The following is a 23,692-nucleotide window of genomic DNA, read 5'->3' as shown; positions in this document are numbered from 1 at the left end:
ACTTTTTGCGACGATTTTGAAAAATTTTTGAGAGATTTTGATCCTTGTTTAAATTTTGAGTATTGCGGTTTTGATTGAGGGAGAAGAACCGTTTGTCATAATGGTTTTTGCGCTACTCAAGAGTTGGGAAAGCGCATGTTTACACTCAATCTAAACTAAGGGTTATTATTGTTGAGTTTGGACTAACTTGTATGAACTTGTATACCAAAAAAACTTATATGTGTAACCGGCCTCAATTATGTAATCTCTTTTGTTTTAATAGCTATCTCATATAATTTTGCTTACACTTCCTCTCACATGCCCTTAATCATTTCTCAGTTTTATATTCTTGTTTTCTGGTGAAACCTTTTTTCTCTTAAACTTGAGGCTAATTTTTTTAGATATTATTAAAGCATAGGTGTAATACGGAGATATTATGTTAGTTTAGTGTAATGCATTGATATGGAGATTGAGAAAATACAACAAGAAATCGTTATTAACAATTTCAGAATGGACAAAAAAAACTGTGAAAATGAGACTAACGATTTCTGAATAGGACAAAAAATATAGAAAATGGGACTTACGATTTCAAGTAGGACAAAAATAAGTTCTGAGTCAATGGGAACATGAAATCGTTAGTGCCGATTTCCTTTTTTATTAATTTTGAAATTATTTAATTCGTAAACGTGAGTAACGATTTGTTTATTAACTTCTCTATATATAGAGTGCGTGCGTGAATGTAATGTCTTGCAATTCTTGATCTCCTTTTCTCTTTCTAATGCTCTTCTTCTACTTCTTATTCTTCTTATTATTTCTCTTATTTCCTATGTGCAAGCAATTTTTTTGTTGTTTCTTATTGGGTAAATTTTTTTGTTTATTTTAGTTATATAAATATTTCATTTTGATACTATGATATTTCGTTAATTTGTGTTAAAAATTATAATAGAAATATAATTTTTGTGATCACAAAAATGAATAATAATAATAATAGTTTTAAAATTTATTATAATTGTCAAATTTTATCTGAAACAGCTGAAGGTGTGATATTTATGTGTAATAATTCTTGTATATCTGTTCTTTCTTTTATGGTGTCGTTCGAAGAATTTAAGAGTTATATTTGTCAAAATATAGATCCTCATATGTCAAAGAAGGTGACAAATATTTTATACAGACGACCTATATTAGTATTCGGTGGATTCGTTCAATTTCATGCAATGTGCATCAATGATGACACAAGTTTGCAAGAGATATTCTCAATCTACTATCAAGCCCAATCACAAGTGTCTGTTATTGAGCTGTATGTGGAGTTCGACCAATTACTGAATACGGTGGAACAAGATGATCATGATTTCTATTGGGAAAGTTATAACGGTGACAGCGAAGAGGAATATGAAGGAAATTACGATTTCGTTGATCCGAATGCAGACGAGGAACAAGAGGACTGCACCATTGAGTCGGATGTCGAAGACGTCGCAAATGCACTAGCGAGTGAGCATCCATTCGAAGAACCGTCTTTCATGCGCGCTTTGGATCTCGAGGCCATGAATTCTCCAGAATTTCCGGAGTATGCCAATGCAGGTTTGTAGTTGCATCACACCGTATTTGGATTATTACTTTAAATATTATGTTTGTGTATTAATATTATACATTGTGTAAATACGGGTTGGCGGTGTTATTGCAGATTCACCTGTGGTCAAAGATGGTGAATTTGCCATAGGGATGGAATTTAATTCTAGAGAGGCTGTGATCAAGGCAGTTAAAGATTATACCATTCACAGAGGTGTTGATTATCGGGTTTTTGAGTCTGAGCCGACGACATTTTACGCGAAATGTGTGCAATATGGGTAAAGCTGTGATTGGCTTATCAGGGTTAGCATGATGCGAAGAAAGTATTGTTGGGAGATTAGACGATAGAATGGCAGCCATACTTGTACTAGAGCCACTATTTCTCAGGATCATTCGAAGTTGGACTCAGACACTATTGCAGAAGCAATTAAGCCATTGATAGAGGCCGATCCATCCATAAAGGTGCGATCAGTGATTGCAGATGTCCAATCAAAGTTTAACTACACGATTAGTTATCACAAAGCATGGTTGGCTAAGCAGAAGGCAGTTGAAAAAAATTTTGAAGCGTAGGAAGCCTCTTATGAAGCGTTGCCCATATGGTTTGAGGCAATGGTGAAGAAAGAGCCATCAGCAGCCGTCGAATATGAAACGTTACCTTGCTACCGTGTGGATGAATTGGCTCAGGATGTCAGGGTTCTAAATCGAGTTTTCTGGAGTTTCTACCCATGTATAAGAGCATTTAGGCACTGCAAGTCGGTTGTACAGGTAGATGGCACACACTTGTATGGAAAATATAAAGAAGCGTTGTTGGTCGCAGTTTCTCAAGATGGTAACAACAATATTGTGCCAATTGCGTTTGCGCTTGTAGAGGGGGAGATATCAGATGCATGGTTCTTTTTTCTTCGTCATTTGCGAACCCATGTGGTGACGAAGGATGGGGTGGGACTTATCTCTGATCGACACGAGTCTATTAGGTCAGCAGTTTCTCGTTATGATGGAGCATGGGAGTCGCCAAGGGCCAGACACATGTTTTGCATTAGGCACATAGCATCCAACTTCTTGAGAAAGTTCAAGGCACCGTTCATGAAAAAGCTTGTGGTGAACCTAGGTAATTAACAATGTGTTCTATATAATATTTTATGCATCTTGTGGTTATGTTTCCAATGGTGGTTATCATTGTGTGTTTTCATTGTATCTTTTTGTCCAGGCTATTCTAAGACGGTGGATGAATACGAAATCCATTACCAGAGGTTTCGCAGTCGGGGTGAGGCATACACTCGCTGGCTAGATCGGATTCCCCATAAGCAACACTCTTTGGCATATGATGGTGGTCATCGATGAGGTCATATGACGACAAATCTAGTGGAGTGCATCAATGGGGTGTTGAAGGGTGCACGCAATCTTCTCGTCACAGCACTTGTAAAGGCGACTTTTTACAGAATGAATGAATTATTCACAAGGAAAAGGGATGATGCTGAGACTCGTCGTCGAGCCGGACACTTATTCTCCAAAATAGTGACTGAAAAGATTCAGCAAAATTTGATTGCGGCTGAAAACATCATGGTTAGTTGCTTCGATAGGCAGAATGAGGTTTTCGAGGTGAGGGAGATGCCCAGTGGTGTTGAGTATGCGGTAGACCTACGACGTAGGCACTGTGACTCTGGTTATTTTCAGGTAGATCGCTTTCCATGTCGTCACGTTTTTGCATGTTGTGCAAACCAACGTCTTGATTGGCAAGTTTACGTTCATGAGGTGTATCGGATGGATGAGATCCGAAAGGTGTACAGAGCTAGATTTAGGCCATTGGGCAACCCAACAACATGGCCCGTGTATGGAGGGCCACGGATGATACCTAATCCTTCACTTAAGAGAGTTACCAAAGGTCGTCCCTAACAAACTCACTTCTTGAATGAGATGGACACACGATCAATGCGAGGTCCAAGATGTTGTAGGCTATACGGTGTAGAAGGACACAGTCGTAGTAGGTACCCCCAGCGCGCCGGACCTAGTGCACGCAAGGCAGACCCACCGTAAGTGTATAATATAGGAAAAGCTAAGGACGTACATTACAGAGTTTAAAATGACCTTGAGTATATTATTGCCAATTACAATCTACTAGTAATGAAGAAAAAGTATGTATCCAGATTAAGCATTGATATTTTTAGTGAATATAGTAGTTTCTCATAGCATGGTTATAGATTCCAGTAGTACATAAATAAAATTAACATCACGAACTTTGCCATTAACTAGCACATCAAAGTAGAATCTAGTAGTTTGTCATAGCATGTACATAAATAAATTTAACTAGCACATCAAACTAGAATTTTGAAGTCACAAAATACATCGTGGAATGCCAAACCAATTTGCTACACATACTTTGTAAATTTTTTCTTTACTGTGTTCACCACTTTTTTGTACTTGTTCGACATTGCTTTCTTTATCGCTGATGAGGTATATCTCTTTTGGCTGCGATGGGGTGGATCTACCCTTAAATTGTAGTATTTATCCTGTTCTTGTTTTTCTGCTGTTCCAGTCACACCTGCCAACATTAACATCGTATCTCAATGTACATGTACGTAATAATTCTAACATAAATCACATTTATCTCAGAGTGATAATAATACAGACAGATGCTACAATACCATCACACTGTAATAATTACAAATGAATTACCTCTAGTCGGCCTAGGCTGCCCATTGTTATCTTCGTCGTCATCATCATCCTCACTTTCATCCGAATCTTCTTCCTCATTGTCCTCGTCACTTGAGTCCATCTTATCACGGTATGGACCGTATCTGCGTTGTGCAAACCGGTCTTCTTCATCTGTCTCCTGGATTGATGAATCAATGAGATTAAGATCAATTCTTGGAATATATGGACTAGTTCCAGAGTTGTACTCATGACCAATACCTCGAGCCCAATCGCTTCTGCTGGAGTCAAGTGACACTCTAGCGGCTAAATAAGAGGAACTGGTAGGTCGATGCACTCGTGAATCAAATGACAATCTACTAGGCACCACCTGAGGTGGCTGTGGCACCTCTTCCGGATGTAACTCCTACTGGTATATGGGATGTTGGGTCGGATCCAGCACATTAGACATTTGGGGCGTACTTGGATCTTGCATGAACCTGATGATCTGATCCCAGGTGGTTTCTGCCATTGCCTCTGTCAATTGTGGGATGTAATGAGTATGTGGTGCATCAAATGATGGGACATACGGATTTTCTATTGCCATGTTTTGTATAGCCATTTCATCTTGAGTTGGAATCCATCCAGCTTCACTAGGATGCGATGGTGGCTGCGACTGTGGTAGGTGTGTCGGCAGTGGTGGACATGGTTGTCGTTGTGGCAATGGCGACTGTGGACGTGCCTGGGGTGATGGCTGTGGCTGTGGTTGGTCTACACGAGCGAACAACTGTAACTGTTCAGCAAATTCTCTATGGTGCCAATCTATGTAAACATCTAACGGGTCAAAATTATCAACTATCTCTACACCAAGCACATCCCATTGTCTGCCTTACCACAAAGTGATCCATTCACTCCATTGTTGGGCCCAGTTATAATCTTTTGGACCCGTCAACAACATGTTGTGTGCATCTCCAAGAACCTTTGGACTCTCCGGTGGATCTTGTCGTCTCCTGAATTGTCTCTTAACCCTATCGGTTGGGCACCACTCAATACACTCGAAGGAAATGAGTGGAGACGGTGCAAGCCACATGCGTGCATCCTCATACATGTCATGCAACACGAAATCAGGTCCGAGATGTCGCGCACTATATGGGTCCCACAAAAACTGTGTCAACAGAAAAACACTAGATTAGGCAAACCCCTTAACAATGAAAATAATGCATGGTATAAAATTAGAGGACGAATGAAACATAAGCAATAATAATGACATACATTAGCATTTGTAATGTTATCAAGCATCTGCCTAAAATGTGCAGGTGTCCACCGTGTAAACTCACTCGAAGGGGCATCCCACTCATTCCACCTATCATTGAATAATGTTACATCAATATAATGCATTTACGTAGTTAATTAATAAAATATCAGTAATGAATATCCTTAGAGGTCATACCGATAAGCTAACGGAAAAGTCGGGGGACGGCGAATTGGTGCAAGGAAAGGCATCCGTTCCCAAGCCCATACGTGCAACAGTGCTAAAGGCCCATCCAAATCTTTGCAATCATATTGCGTGGCCCTTGTCTTTGGGGGTCACCTTCCTTTACCGAAGGATCATTCCCTCACTTTAATTTACAATCAAGGTTATTTAGACATACACAAGAAGGAAGTTATGGCAACCAAGATATATTATTATAAAATTGATGGGAGCCTCCTTCCCTTATCGAAGGTTCCCAAAAGTTTGCCGATCACCTTCCCTTACCGAAGGATCATCTCGATTCTATCATCTTCCTTTACCGAAGGATCATCTCGATTATCTTGTCTTTGAGGGTCACCTTCCCTTACTGAAGGATCATTCCCTCAGTTCTTTAATGCACATAAGATTGTTATTATAATGCATAATGCGTATGAAGGAAAGAGACATTATATCATGACATGTAATGCTAACATCTATATCCAAAAACATTTAAGACCTATACAAGTGAGCAAGACAAGCTGATCCCCAACTATATGTCCTGATTCTAGGAATATTACGGAGCAAGGGTAGAAATTTCCAATGCACCCCCACATCGAATTTGTCAGCAAATAACGTGGTACCAAACAGCGACATAATGTGGCACCTGGTGTAACGCTCCATAGCCTCATGAGTAGTCAAAATTATTCCATGCTTAACATTACACAACCATGTTAGCTTGATAAAGCTACCTCTGCATTCACTCGCTGTTAGGGCAACTCCAAAGTTCATCAGACATTCTTGCACCATAGATCCGTGATTACTGTTGGTTGGCCCTGTAACTGGTAGCCCAGTTCCTTGAAGCCCAAGTATCAAAGCTACATCTTCTAAAGTGATAGTACATTCACCTATAGGGAGATGGAACGTATGAGTCACTGGATTCCACCGTTCTACCAAGGCATTTATCAAGGCCGTTTGTCCTGGAATTTTTCGAATTCTGAGACACATTGTAAAAGCCAGCGGCTCTTAGACAGGGTTCTATTCTCCAATCATATGGTTCTGGAACATATACGTGTCTCAGTCCAATTACTCTAGATCCCTGACAGAAATAATCAACATATAATTATAACTGTTAAAATAATAATGATAATAACAACAATAACAATATCAATGTTAATAAGTATGGAAATGCACTCGGAAGTGAAACTATTAAAAATGAATTATAACAACCGTAATCACAATAACTATTAAAACTTAATAACACTATCAGTAAACCTGTAACTATCTCAATAATAATAATAATAATAATAATAATAACTAAAAAAATAAAATAGCCACTAAACTCTTAGAAACAGGGTACTCACATGTTTATTTGGACTAATAACCATGTTTATTAACTTTGTACACTCAAATCAATTATTATAACTAATTTTTTTTTGGTTTTCCACGGTATCCCCCAACTCGACAGGCCAAGGACTAATCCGTCGCGGATCGGAGCTCCATTCAAGGATCTGTCGCTGGCTAATGGGTTACTGCATGCACAAGGCGGGATTCGAACCCCCACACTTGCTTAACTATTATAACTAACTTTTAGTCTATAATAACACAATCAGTAATCATATAACTATTTCAATAATAATAATAATAATAATAATAATAATAATAATAAAAATAAAATAGCCACTAAACTCTTAAAAATAGGGTACTCACGTGTTTTATTTGGATTAACTATCATGTTCATATTAACTTATTACACTCAAATTTATTATTATAACTAACTTTTACTCCATCGTAACACTATCGGTATATAATAACACTATCATGTAAATATATAATAACTATCTCAATATTGATAATAATGATTAAAAAAATAAAAAGGCCACTAAACTCTTAAAAACAGAGTACTCATGGGTTTATTTAGATTAACTATCATGTTCACATTAACTTATTATACTCAAATCTATTATTATAACTAACTTTTACTCTATAACAGTACTAAGTTCATTTAACCAACTTATAATTGATGTTAACATTATAAATAATTTTATAGACAAAAAAAATTACTTACATATAAAGGATGATCAAGATATTTCACAATATATTTATCCATTGAGATTTTTTTCTTCTCCATCCTAAAAAGATAAATTTGGAGTTCCACAAAACATACAACCTTCGTATGGAAACAATAACACTTAAAAAGAAAGGAACCGAAACAAAGAGTAGAGAGTTAACACACACTTTGTGTTTTGGTATTTTGGTCTTTTCAATGATGAGTGAGAGCTTCTGGGAGAGAGGAGTCACAGACCACACAAGGGCTCACCGCATGCTAGCCACGTGGACATAGCATCAAATCGAAAGTACCAATTTGATTCATGCTTCCCCGCCGCCCATCTTTGCGGTTGCTATTCACTGTCTTTGCTCACCCCCATAAAATCGGTACCCTCATTTTGTTTGTTGATCCTAGCCGTTCTCACTTGATCCAACGCCTCCGGCTTCTCTTTTCACACTCTCTCTACTAATAGAAAACGCTATTCACAATTTGTTTAAAATTATTATTAACGATTTTTGAATATGCCAATTATCAAACTCATATCTGTGCATAACACATTCGAAACCTCATTTTTGGGTATTACCCACAATTTATCCTAATATTAAAAATAAAAAACTCTAAACTTGAATTTCAACTGAACGTATCAACTATCACTATCAAATCATACAACAAACAATCATTAAATGTACTGTGGGCAAAAGTAGAAGCATCCCCTCAGATTCCAAAAAGCATAACAATCATTAAATTCAAATTCCCTCCTACATTCCATTACAAACCATTTTCTCTTTTCTTCCTTTTGCCCACAATATTATTATTATTGTTATTATTATTATTATCAAACAAAGAACTACCAGTTAGTCACCGGATAAAAGAAAAAACAAAGAACTACCATAACCACGGCCAAAGAGTTATAACCATAATTTTGAACACAAAAAAAAAAAAATCTCTATTAGCAGCAGCAACAAGAATATAGATTTGAGCAACATAATTTTTAAAAAAATAACCACTACAAAAAACTAGATTATTATTGACAACCTTATCATAGGTTAAAGCATCGGTAATCACTTTTATCGATGTGACTAAACAGGTAAAAGTTTTGTTGGTAATTTTTGATAAATACTATTGACCGTATTAATTAATAATAGTGACGTCTGGGATATTGATAATAAATATTGTCAAAATTAAAATTTAAAAAATAAATTAAATTTTTCGACACTTAAATCATCAGTAAAATTAAATAATATTTTTTATCAGTTTTATATTATACTTTTACCGATGGCCTGACTGTCAGCAATAATGTTTTTACTTTTTTTTGTCCTATTTTCACATTAATAATATATATTTATTATATTTTCTAATACTTGCGTCACTAAGATTCAATTTGAGAAAATATCTTGGATAGTAATGTTTCGGACTTAGAATTTGATGTCTATGTGAGTGGATCATTTTCTTCGTTACCATTAGTGTCATATAAAATATCCACTGGCTCTTCATCCTTCTCGTCTCAAATGACATCCTTTAATTTGCAACATAGTTACTTAATTACATGAAAGCTTCATGTATAATTTGGTGGCTGTGGTGGGCCAGGTTCCGTCGTTGCAAGTTGATCATTCACATTGTATAAATTAAATAAAGACGATTTAATTTGTTCGTTTGGTGCAGATCTGTCAGAGCGTATTGTTGTTATAAAGGTTGTTCTGTCCATTGTTTCTGTAGTTTCACTATTGTGGTAAGCGATTGCAAAACAATTATCTACCATATGAAAAGAATAATGAAAATGACTCATATGAGCACGTTTGCTCTTTTATTTTCATAAGAATGAAAGTTCATGTAAATCGCAATGGTTCATCTTCTGCTATCACTTATTTGCTACTCCATATAAATCGAAATGACTCTGTCCTTTTTAATTTTACCAAGTAAATCCCAGAGGCTCTTCTCTTTTTTCCTTTTTACATGTAGGCCCGTTTGGAAACTCTAGAAATAATTTTTTTTTTTAATTTTTGATTTATAAAAAGTAGTAGTATTAATGTAGGTATGTCTAAAACGAGTATAACCATTATGTAACATCCCAACTTTTTGAATCAAATTATTATTTAATAACTAATTAATTAATTAAAATGGTAATGATTTAAAATTTGAATTTCAAATTTAAAGATATGAAAGTACTAGTAGTAGTAAATCTCTAACCGACAGTAAACAACCTTTTAAAAACGTAGTCGTAACTAATTCTACATTTATTAGATTTGAATGATATTTTGTTATATGAAAAGATAAGAATACTAGCTCTATCCCTTAAGTTCAGTATAAAATCAAATTCAAATTAAATTAGATAGATAAATCGGTTACGAGTTCAGAGTAGAAAATCGCGCTCTTATCAGCCAGCCTGATATACTAACAGTATTTCGGGAATATCTCAAGATGTGGTTATCCAATTTACTTCGTTTAAGATTCGTTTTAAAGCTCATTCAATTCTCTATAAATTTGTCTCTAATAGCTAATTCCAAATTCCAAACGTAGAAAAAGTTATAGGGCTCACAAAGTGACGATCCAGATTGAAGATTTCACCTAAATGCCTCCTAACATAATCTGCACATGCCCGAGAGCTATTTGATCCTTCCTTTCTCATTCTATACCCTTTTTCTATACAAAACATTCTAGTATACACAAAGTCTAGCCATAAAACAAGTCTCTCTTCACTAACAAAGCGCATCTATTTGCATCGGAATACCTAGCGGAACTTTACTCGAGGTAGGGGGTTTTTGTGCTAATTTTTATATGTCATGTTTTAAATGTTTTCGAACATAGATGTTAGCTTTATTTGCATGTCATGGTAGAATGTCTCTTTCCTTCATACGCATTATGTATTATAATAACAATCTTATGTGCATTAAAGAACTGAGGGAATGATCCTTCGGTAAGGGAAGGTGACCCCCAAAGACAAGATAATCGAGATGATCCTTCGGTAAGGGAAGGTGATCGAATCGAGATGATCCTTCGGTAAGGGAAGGTGATCGGCAAAACCTTTGGGATAAGAACCTTCGGTAAGGGAAGGGGACTATCCCATCAATTTTATATAATAATACATCATTGTTGACATGACTCCCTTCTTGTGTATGTCTAAATAACCTTGATTGTAAATTGAACTGAGGGAATGATCCTTCGGTAAGGGAAGGTGACCCCCAAAGACAAGATATCGATATGATCCTTCGGTAAGGGAAGGTGATCGATCGAGATGATCCTTCGGTAAGGGAAGGTGATCGCCAAAATGTTTGGGATAAGAACCTTCAGTAAGGGAAGGGGACTCCCACTTTTTATACCGGTTTGAGCTCAATACCTTCCATAAAAGCTACGAGAAAAAGTAATGAAAAGTGCAATGAAAAGAGTGATCATGATTGTTCTTCTTTTATCTTTTTTTTTTTTATGCTTATGTTTATTATTTCATTCAAAGATCCTTCTTTTATCCAAAGTTCCTTTTTGTATGATGTATGATATTGTTTAAAGATCTTTATTTTATTCAGATCTATTCTGTTTGACTTATCTATGGCAATGTTACTATTCTTCTCTTATTTATTATTTATTTTGCCTTGCTTTATGGCCTATAAGAACATCATACCAATGTTCATGAGTTTACCTTTGTATGTTTTAAACGCTATAGGCATTTTGTATGCATCACACATGTCATAGCATAAGTAAATGAGAAGCATCTAAAAGTCACACCACTCCGACTAATAAGGACTTTTGAAAATAATAATTGAATAACATTGCATTATCACTGTTTTTATATTAAAACTCAGAGTGGCTGGGGATGGATACGATGACACCGTATAGATAAACTACTGAGAAACTTTTGTTTCTCACCCCTCTCTCCGTACCATCTTCAGGAACGACGCAGTACGAAGCATTACAGTTGAGGTGAAAAGACAGGTGCACTAGTGGGAGCAAGCTATTGTTACCTTAAGAAGGAAGAATAGGCGATTGTTTTAGTCATAGTTAAACAAATTTAATTAGGATTTCCTATGTGTTTTGTTTTATCCTTTTTGACTGATTGCAATTGTAACTATAATGTTTTCTTTTTTATTTGGTATGAGTAAAGCTTGTCATTGTTGTGCCTTCATAGTTTAGCACACCAGTTTTTCATGTTAGTATTTTCAAATCCACTTATATTTTTCAACTAATAACTATTCTAATAAAAACTAATTGTTCAATATTTTTATTTATAAATTATTTTATATAAATATTTCACATTTGTTTTAAAAGAAAAATTTCGCAAAGTTTTTTTTTTGAATATCAGCTACTAAATATAATCCAAATAAAGCTTAACTCAATTTAAAAGTATTAGGGTGTTACATTTTGGTATCAGAGCAATTTGATCCCATAGGACACTTACAAGATTAATTTGTTATCATTTAGTTATAAATAGTATTATATCGTGAAATCTTTTCTATGTGATGAATTTAGATTAGAAATATTTGATCATCTAATAGTAAGAGTTATTATGCTCTTGAATGTTTTGTTTGAAACTTATTGCCGTAATTTTATGATCAAAATGTGTATGTGTTAATGTCAAAACATAGATCATCTAGGAACAACCCCACTCATAGTTAAAAATATATCAAAATACACATGAGACGTTAAAAAAAAAAGGGTTAGAAAATTATGTTTTTGTCACTTTATATGCTTAGCATGTGTTTTATTTATCCTCTCGTTTTCATGTTGTTGTATGATGTCTTTGTTATCATGATTATTGTTTTATACTTTATTCTTTCTTTTCTTATTTTATACTCATACATTTTAATCATTCAAATTCTTCTATGTGTAAAATCTATCATCATTTAAGTCTTTGTAATCGAGAGTACATGCATATCCTTATGTTTTTTTTTTTTTTTTTTTAAATTCTATTTTTATAATTATTACTACTATCTCGCAAGCCATTTAAGCTAGGAATACATGCATTTTTATGAACTCTATGTGATTATTTAGTATGTCCTATTATTATAAAATTCTCTTATACATGTGACCCTACACGATTTTTTTTATGTGTATGCTCTTTATGTTACTATTATTACCTTTTTTATCAGAGGAAAGAAGAGAATGTGAAGCAATTGATTTGCATGAGACTAATTATCGTTACTTTTTCGAACCCTGTTTATCATGTTTTTACTTAACTTGATTTGACATTAACTTCCTTGATTAGTTTTTTCTTTTCTTCCTCTTTGGTGTTTGAAAAAAAAAAAAAAGAATAAAATTATCTATCATGTGAATCTATTTTATATAATCATATTAAACTTAAACGTTTAATTCACATTTTAGTGCACTTAGTTAGTTCATGATGAGAATAGAGAATAGAACTGTTTTGTAATTTTACTTGATTTGATTGAATGTATGGATTGATTGAACTTATGTATGTTAGGAACTATCATATATTCCTATAAAAAGAAAAAAAAAAGGGTAGATAAAAGATAGATAAAACCTACTAGGATAAGATGAGGTTGATTAGTATGTTCTTAGAAGATGCGAATTTTGAGGACAAAATTCTTTTTTTTAGGGGGTGAGAATGTAACATCCCAACTTTTTGAATCAAATTATTATTTAATAACTAATTAATTAATTAAAATGGTAATGATTTAAAATTTGAATTTCAAATTTAAAGATATGAAAGTACTAGTAGTAGTAAATCTCTAACCGACAGTAAACAACCTTTTAAAAACGTAGTCGTAACTAATTCTACATTTATTAGATTTGAATGATATTTTGTTATATGAAAAGATAAGAATACTAGCTCTATCCCTTAAGTTCAGTATAAAATCAAATTCAAATTAAATTAGATAGATAAATCGGTTACGAGTTCAGAGTAGAAAATCGCGCTCTTATCAGCCAGCCTGATATACTAACAGTATTTCGGGAATATCTCAAGATGTGGTTATCCAATTTACTTCGTTTAAGATTCGTTTTAAAGCTCATTCAATTCTCTATAAATTTGTCTCTAATAGCTAATTCCAAATTCCAAACGTAGAAAAAGTTATAGGGCTCACAAAGTGACGATCCAGATTGAAGATTTCACCTAAATGCCTCCTAACATAATCTGCACATGCCGAGAGCTATTTGATCCTTCCTTTCTCATTCTATACCCTTTTTCTATACAAAACATTCTAGTATACACAAAGTCTAGCCATGAAACAAGTCTCTCTTCACTAACAAAGCGCATCTATTTGCATCGGAATACCTAGCGGAACTTTACTCGAGGTAGGGGGTTTTTGTGCTAATTTTTATATGTCATGTTTTAAATGTTTTCGAACATAGATGTTAGCTTTATTTGCATGTCATGGTAGAATGTCTCTTTCCTTCATACACATTATGTATTATAATAACAATCTTATGTGCATTAAAGAACTGAGGGAATGATCCTTCGGTAAGGGAAGGTGACCCCCAAAGACAAGATAATCGAGATGATCCTTCGGTAAGGGAAGGTGATCGAATCGAGATGATCCTTCGGTAAGGGAAGGTGATCGGCAAAACCTTTGGGATAAGAACCTTCGGTAAGGGAAGGGGACTATCCCATCAATTTTATATAATAATACATCATTGTTGACATGACTCCCTTCTTGTGTATGTCTAAATAACCTTGATTGTAAATTGAACTGAGGGAATGATCCTTCGGTAAGGGAAGGTGACCCCCAAAGACAAGATATCGATATGATCCTTCGGTAAGGGAAGGTGATCGATCGAGATGATCCTTCGGTAAGGGAAGGTGATCGCCAAAATGTTTGGGATAAGAACCTTCAGTAAGGGAAGGGGACTCCCACTTTTTATACCGGTTTGAGTTCAATACCTTCCATAAAAGCTACGAGAAAAAGTAATGAAAAGTGCAATGAAAAGAGTGATCATGATTGTTCTTCTTTTATCTTTTTTTTTTTTTATGCTTATGTTTATTATTTCATTCAAAGATCCTTCTTTTATCCAAAGTTCCTTTTTGTATGATGTATGATATTGTTTAAAGATCTTTATTTTATTCAGATCTATTCTGTTTGACTTATCTATGGCAATGTTACTATTCTTCTCTTATTTATTATTTATTTTGCCTTGCTTTATGGCCTATAAGAACATCATACCAATGTTCATGAGTTTACCTTTGTATGTTTTAAACGCTATAGGCATTTTGTATGCATCACACATATCATAGCATAAGTAAATGAGAAGCATCTAAAAGTCACACCACTCCGACTAATAAGGACTTTTGAAAATAATAATTGAATAACATTGCATTATCACTGTTTTTATATTAAAACTCGGAGTGGCTGGGGATGGATACGATGACACCGTATAGATAAACTACTGAGAAACTTTTGTTTCTCACCCCTCTCTCCGTACCATCTTCAGGAACGACGCAGTACGAAGCAATACAGTTGAGGTGAAAAGACAGGTGCACTAGTGGGAGCAAGCTATTGTTACCTTAAGAAGGAAGAATAGGCGATTGTTTTAGTCATAGTTAAACAAATTTAATTAGGATTTCCTATGTGTTTTGTTTTATCCTTTTTGACTGATTGCAATTGTAACTATAATGTTTTCTTTTTTATTTGGTATGAGTAAAGCTTGTCATTGTTGTGCCTTCATAGTTTAGCACACCGGTTTTTCATGTTAGTATTTTCAAATCCACTTATATTTTTCAACTAGTAACTATTCTAATAAAAACTAATTGTTCAATATTTTTATTTATAAATTATTTTATATAAATATTTCACATTTGTTTTAAAAGAAAAATTTCGCAAAGTTTTTTTTTTGAATATCAGCTACTAAATATAATCCAAATAAAGCTTAACTCAATTTAAAAGTATTAGGGTGTTACATTTTGGTATCAGAGCAATTTGATCCCATAGGACACTTACAAGATTAATTTGTTATCATTTAGTTATAAATAGTATTATATCGTGAAATCTTTTCTATGTGATGAATTTAGATTAGAAATATTTGATCATCTAATAGTAAGAGTTATTATGCTCTTGAATGTTTTGTTTGAAACTTATTGCCGTAATTTTATGATCAAAATGTGTATGTGTTAATGTCAAAACATAGATCATCTAGGAACAACCCCACTCATAGTTAAAAATATATCAAAATACACATGAGACGTTAAAAAAAAAAGGGTTAGAAAATTATGTTTTTGTCACTTTATATGCTTAGCATGTGTTTTATTTATCCTCTCGTTTTCATGTTGTTGTATGATGTCTTTGTTATCATGATTATTGTTTTATACTTTATTCTTTCTTTTCTTATTTTATACTCATACATTTTAATCATTCAAATTCTTCTATGTGTAAAATCTATCATCATTTAAGTCTTTGTAATCGAGAGTACATGCATATCCTTATGTTTTTTTTTTTTTTTTTAAATTCTATTTTTATAATTATTACTACTATCTCGCAAGCCATTTAAGCTAGGAATACATGCATTTTTATGAACTCTATGTGATTATTTAGTATGTCCTATTATTATAAAATTCTCTTATACATGTGACCCTACACGATTTTTTTTATGTGTATGCTCTTTATGTTACTATTATTACCTTTTTTATCAGAGGAAAGAAGAGAATGTGAGAATGTGAAGCAATTGATTTGCATGAGACTAATTATCGTTACTTTTTCGAACCCTGTTTATCATGTTTTTACTTAACTTGATTTGACATTAACTTCCTTGATTAGTTTTTTCTTTTCTTCCTCTTTGGTGTTTGAAAAAAAAAAAAAAGAATAAAATTATCTATCATGTGAATCTATTTTATATAATCATATTAAACTTAAACGTTTAATTCACATTTTAGTGCACTTAGTTAGTTCATGATGAGAATAGAGAATAGAACTGTTTTGTAATTTTACTTGATTTGATTGAATGTATGGATTGATTGAACTTATGTATGTTAGGAACTATCATATATTCCTATAAAAAGAAAAAAAAAGGGTAGATAAAAGATAGATAAAACCTACTAGGATAAGATGAGGTTGATTAGTATGTTCTTAGAAGATGCGAATTTTGAGGACAAAATTCTTTTTTTTAGGGGGTGAGAATGTAACATCCCAACTTTTTGAATCAAATTATTATTTAATAACTAATTAATTAATTAAAATGGTAATGATTTAAAATTTGAATTTCAAATTTAAAGATATGAAAGTACTAGTAGTAGTAAATCTCTAACCGACAGTAAACAACCTTTTAAAAACGTAGTCGTAACTAATTCTACATTTATTAGATTTGAATGATATTTTGTTATATGAAAAGATAAGAATACTAGCTCTATCCCTTAAGTTCAGTATAAAATCAAATTCAAATTAAATTAGATAGATAAATCGGTTACGAGTTCAGAGTAGAAAATCGCGCTCTTATCAGCCAGCCTGATATACTAACAGTATTTCGGGAATATCTCAAGATGTGGTTATCCAATTTACTTCGTTTAAGATTCGTTTTAAAGCTCATTCAATTCTCTATAAATTTGTCTCTAATAGCTAATTCCAAATTCCAAACGTAGAAAAAGTTATAGGGCTCACAAAGTGACGATCCAGATTGAAGATTTCACCTAAATGCCTCCTAACATAATCTGCACATGCCCGAGAGCTATTTGATCCTTCCTTTCTCATTCTATACCCTTTTTCTATACAAAACATTCTAGTATACACAAAGTCTAGCCATGAAACAAGTCTCTCTTCACTAACAAAGCGCATCTATTTGCATCGGAATACCTAGCGGAACTTTACTCGAGGTAGGGGGTTTTTGTGCTAATTTTTATATGTCATGTTTTAAATGTTTTCGAACATAGATGTTAGCTTTATTTGCATGTCATGGTAGAATGTCTCTTTCCTTCATACGCATTATGTATTATAATAACAATCTTATGTGCATTAAAGAACTGAGGGAATGATCCTTCGGTAAGGGAAGGTGACCCCCAAAGACAAGATAATCGAGATGATCCTTCGGTAAGGGAAGGTGATCGAATCGAGATGATCCTTCGGTAAGGGAAGGTGATCGGCAAAACCTTTGGGATAAGAACCTTCGGTAAGGGAAGGGGACTATCCCATCAATTTTATATAATAATACATCATTGTTGACATGACTCCCTTCTTGTGTATGTCTAAATAACCTTGATTGTAAATTGAACTGAGGGAATGATCCTTCGGTAAGGGAAGGTGACCCCCAAAGACAAGATATCGATATGATCCTTCGGTAAGGGAAGGTGATCGATCGAGATGATCCTTCGGTAAGGGAAGGTGATCGCCAAAATGTTTGGGATAAGAACCTTCAGTAAGGGAAGGGGACTCCCACTTTTTATACCGGTTTGAGCTCAATACCTTCCATAAAAGCTACGAGAAAAAGTAATGAAAAGTGCAATGAAAAGAGTGATCATGATTGTTCTTCTTTTATCTTTTTTTTTTTTTATGCTTATGTTTATTATTTCATTCAAAGATCCTTCTTTTATCCAAAGTTCCTTTTTGTATGATGTATGATATTGTTTAAAGATCTTTATTTTATTCAGATCTATTCTGTTTGACTTATCTATGGCAATGTTACTATTCTTCTCTTATTTATTATTTATTTTGCCTTGCTTTATGGCCTATAAGAACATCATACCAATGTTCATGAGTTTACCTTTGTATGTTTTAAACGCTATAGGCATTTTGTATGCATCACACATGTCATAGCATAAGTAAATGAGAAGCATCTAAAAGTCACACCACTCCGACTAATAAGGACTTTTGAAAATAATAATTGAATAACATTGCATTATCACTGTTTTTATATTAAAACTCGGAGTGGCTGGGGATGGATACGATGACACCGTATAGATAAACTACTGAGAAACTTTCGTTTCTCACCCCTCTCTCCGTACCATCTTCAGGAACGACGCAGTACGAAGCAATACAGTTGAGGTGAAAAGACAGGTGCACTAGTGGGAGCAAGCTATTGTTACCTTAAGAAGGAAGAATAGGCGATTGTTTTAGTCATAGTTAAACAAATTTAATTAGGATTTCCTATGTGTTTTGTTTTATCCTTTTTGACTGATTGCAATTGTAACTATAATGTTTTCTTTTTTATTTGGTATGAGTAAAGCTTGTCATTGTTGTGCCTTCATAGTTTAGCACACCGGTTTTTCATGTTAGTATTTTCAAATCCACTTATATTTTTCAACTAGTAACTATTCTAATAAAAACTAATTGTTCAATATTTTTATTTATAAATTATTTTATATAAATATTTCACATTTGTTTTAAAAGAAAAATTTCGCAAAGTTTTTTTTTTGAATATCAGCTACTAAATATAATCCAAATAAAGCTTAACTCAATTTTTTTTTTAATTTTTGATTTATAAAAAGTAGTAGTATTAATGTAGGTATGTCTAAAACGAGTATAACCATTATGTGCTTATTGAATGCGCCACATTTATATCGACCATTAGATTTGATTAGATGAAAATCAAAGGCTAATATGAAAGAAGAGCATTGATGGACTCTAATAAATACAGAATATCTTAGTATATAAATAAATACTTTAAATGACAATACTTTAATATACAATACTTTAAATGGTAATAGAATCTTTTATTTTTAAATAATTAAATATAAAACATAAATACAAAAATATGAGTATTCTTTATTCAATAAGATTAATTATTATGCAAAATTTTTTTATGATATTAAAAAATTATATTAAAATAAAATTTTAAACTGTAACATAAAAATATAAAATAATTAAAATTTTATTTTATATTACTTCACAAATAATTAGATTATTATATTCAAAATTTATTAATTAACTAATTTTGTTAAAGATATTATTATATAAAATAATTTTTTATCAAAATATTTTGAAAATATAATTTATTTAAAATATTATATATAATACATGAAAATATTAACCTTTTTTATTTTTTTCAATTTTTTTTAGAAAAACGGAATGAAAATAATATAATTCTAAATACATGCCTATTACATTTTATATTTATTTATATTAGTAAGGCCTAAACTAATCAAACTTACATAATTAAAAATATAAAATATATAAATATAAAAAATAAATATTTTTTATTTATTGAAATTAACATTTAAAGTTTCATATATATAATATTTAAAATTATATATTTATAATAAGATCATTTTTTATTGTTTTAGTTAAATTTTTTATTTTCTAATTCGACCAAATTTATATATATAGGTATATTCTACCAACACTCTCTAAAACAACATGTAAATTAGCCTCTATGATGTGACACATTTTAATTAGATGTTTAATTTTAATTTGAGTTAATTTTACTCAATGAGAGTTCACATCTTAACTAAAGTAGGACTATTTTATAATTAAATATTTTTTTAAGATGGATAATTATATAATTTTTGTAAATATTAAAAAGTAAATTTATATTCTTTTACCAAATCATTATTACTTAAATTCGTTCCACTCTTCTATTGAAAAACATATTCTCTGTTGACTGAAGTATATTTCCTCCCTTCCACTGTTCCTTCATCACTCAAAGCGCGTTGAAGGAACATACACTGTAACTCGAAGCAGGACGAAGAGTAAAGATGCAAGTATCCTTTGAATATCTAATGCAACGGATCTTGTGTACGATCCAATGATCCATAGCCATTTCCAAAGAACGGCTTTGATCTAATTGATAGAGTCCAATTTGAATTCTAATAGACGGATGGATCAAATACATATCTAATTCAAGTATCACTTTAATATATGCAATAATTATCTATCACAACCCTAAATCATAGATTAATGTATCCTGATAATCAAGAATTTATATGTTACACAAAATTATGTGAACTACAAAATAGCAGCACGACCAAATACACTATCTTCAACTAATCACAGATCCACTACAAATTGAAATCAACACAGAAGAGTAATCAGAGAGAGAAACAATGAGGTTGCAGGGAGCAAAGATTCAGTTTTTAGTATTTTATCAAATTATGCATTTATTCTTTTAAATAATTTTTTAATTACAAAATAGCTTAATCATAGTTAACATAACAACCAATTAGAAAGTGACATGTCATATAGGGTAATTTACATGTTAAAATATAAAGAATAAAGTAGAATTTACCATATATATATATATATATATATATATATATAATTAGTGTACAAATGTCATAATATTTCCAAAATACTTTTATTTTTTTGTATTTATATATTTTATATTTTTAATTACGTAAGTTTGATTAGTTTAGGTCTTACTAATATAAGTAAATATGTAATATGATAGACATATTTTTACAATTATATTATTTATTCCTTTTTTAAAAAAATTGAAAAAAAATAAAAAAGTTAATATTTTCATGTATTATATATAATATTTTAAATAAATTATATTTTTAAAATATTTTGATGAAAAGTTATATTATATAATAATATCTTTAATAAAATTAGTTAGTTAATAAATTTTAAATATAATAATCTAATTATTTATCAAGTAATATGAAATAAAATTTTAATTATTTTATATTTTTATGTTACAGTTTAAAATTTTATTTTAATATAATTTTTTAATATCATAAAATTTCTTTCATAATAATTAATCTTATTGAATAAAGAAGATTCATATTTTTGTATTTATATGTTTTATATTTAATTATTTAAAATAAAAAATTCTGTTAATATTTAAAGTATTGAGTTACTATTTCTAATTATTTAAAAATAAAAGATTCTATTAGTATTTAAAGTATTGAGTTACTATTTTTAATTATTTAAAAATAAAAAATTTTCTATTTAAATCATATTTTAATATGATTTTTTAATATCATAAAAATATTTAATTATAAAATGGTCCTACTTTTGTTAAGACGTTAGCTTTCATTAAGATAAATTAACTCAAATTAAAATTAAACATATAATTAAAATGTGTCACGTCATAGAGACTAATTTAATGTTGTTTTAGAGAGGGTTGGATAGAATTTACCTATATATATAAATTTGGTCGAGTTAGAGAATAAAAAATTTAACTAAAATAATAAAAAAATACTTGAAAATAATAAAAATAAAAATGATCTTATTATAAATATATAATTTTAAATATTATATATATGAAACTTTAAATGTTAATTTTAATAAATAAAAAATATTTATTTTTTATATTTATATATTTTATATTTTTAATTATGTAAGTTTGATTAGTTTAGGTCTTACTAATATAAGTAAATATATAATGTAATAGGCATGTATTTAGAATTATATTATTTTATTTTATTTTCTTAAAAAAAATAAAAAAGGTTAATATTTTCATGTATTATATATAATATTTGAAATAAATTATATTTTCGAAATATTTTGATGAAAAATTATTTTATATAATAATATCTTTAACAAAATTAGTTAATATTAAAATGACTTTAACAAAATTGCAACTTTCTAAAATATCTTTAAAATAGGTGTGAAGTGTGAGCTGTTTTAGATTTTCTTTTAATATTCAAATTTTTTATTTTAAAATATCTTTAACAAAATTGCAACTTTCTAAGAAGCTATTTTGGAGTTTATAGAGAAGTTAAAAAAAATGACTTCTCTCATAATACTTCTACTTTTCATTACATTTTTTTAAAATAAGCACTTTTAGAGTTAAAAATCCAAACACAAAATAACTTATTTATAAGTTACTTTTAACAGAGTCATTTATTGTTTAAGTTATTTTATCAAAAGGAACTTGATTAAGTTAGTTACCCAAACTGGGCCTAAATCGCATTGACTTTTTACTTCTTACAGATTAACAGATAAATTTACTAACAATATAAAAGGTGTTAAATCACACATATCTCCAATGTGATTTACTAATAATAAAAACATGACATTTACATCAATAATCTTCTGATAGAGAAAATACATTATTACCTATTTTTTTGTTTAAATAAGCAAAAAAGTCTAAATATTTTCATATAAAAATTAATTTATATTTTGTAACAACTAAATTGCAATTTTTACTCCTAACAATTTCTTAATCTTTTTGAAAAATAAAAAAATTAAATAAATAAACAAAACAAATTATTCCACAATATTATTACAGAATAAATACTGATTTATGGATTATGGACTCCTGTCAAATACCATGAAAAATATATAAAAGTATTAGAGGCTATCAATTAACTATTATTAGTGTTTTTAATGGTGTGAAATTTCATCTAGTGATATAAGATTACTCAATTTTCTTTTACTGATTAAGTACTGACTAAATTTTAATAAAAATGATGACCTAGACTTTTTCAAAAATATATTCGAGATGGGTGAAATATACTAAAATCATTGACAAGATGTTGTGTCCTTTCATTAAGTGCCCTCTCTCCAATCAATTAGTAGTAGTGAAATGCATGCAAATGCAATCCATATTATATTATATTCCATTTATATAAAATCAAGTAGTACCAACAAAATAAGCCACGTATAAATTTATTCATTTTAGGAAGATTTCTAATCATGAAGATCATCGTTTAACGAATTGAGGTGTGAAGTGTGAGCTGTTTTAGATTTTCTTTTAATATTCAAATTTTTGATTTTTCATGTTCAAATAGAGTGTATTCTACATTATTTAGGATGTATTTTGATCATTATCTAAGAATAGTAAGGATAGGAACACGGAAAGACAGAAGACTTTGGTTGTTCAACACAAGAGACACAAATTTTATTCGCTTCCACCTTGCGAACAATACAAATTGAAAGAGAAAAAGAAGTGCACTGATTAATAAAATTGTCTTCCTAGTTCCTAACGTATCTTTGTTTTTTAATATATATTAAAACAATCACCATATATTTATATATAAATACATTAATTTATCGTTAACGTATATTTTTATATTTTAACATGTATTCTATACTTACACACGTAAAAACATTTAAAGGATCTCCATTACTTGGCTTAGCTAAGCTTCAAATTCGAATGCAACACCTTGTACACAAAAATTTATTACTAAATTAAAGCCTCAACTGCCATGTTATTTCTTTAAAATATAAATCTTAAAATGTCTTTTTTCATCTTAACCAAATATAATACAA

At 31.0% G+C, this 23,692-nt stretch overlaps 1 protein-coding gene across 1 annotated transcript; it reads left to right on the top strand.

Annotated features, from left to right (window-relative positions):
• Positions 1-2,892: 2,892 nt before the first annotated feature.
• On the top strand, positions 2,893-3,438 carry LOC148568850 (uncharacterized). The gene has a single exon (XM_088484799.1). It carries the CDS (start codon positions 2,893-2,895, stop codon positions 3,436-3,438), a length of 546 nt encoding a protein of 181 aa, XP_088340925.1.
• Positions 3,439-23,692: the final 20,254 nt, after the last annotated feature.

Source organism: Arachis ipaensis, chromosome B4 (assembly GCF_059453495.1).
Source record: "Arachis ipaensis isolate K30076 ecotype BB chromosome B4, ASM5945349v1, whole genome shotgun sequence".
In the NCBI taxonomy this organism is placed as follows: domain Eukaryota; kingdom Viridiplantae; phylum Streptophyta; class Magnoliopsida; order Fabales; family Fabaceae; genus Arachis; species Arachis ipaensis.
This window is presented reverse-complemented; position numbering and strand designations above follow the sequence as displayed.

Excerpts from the sequence above, each read along its gene's own strand:
- LOC148568850 (XM_088484799.1), top strand. The coding sequence starts at position 2,893 with ATGACGACAAATCTAGTGGAGTGCATCAATGGGGTGTTGAAGGGTGCA.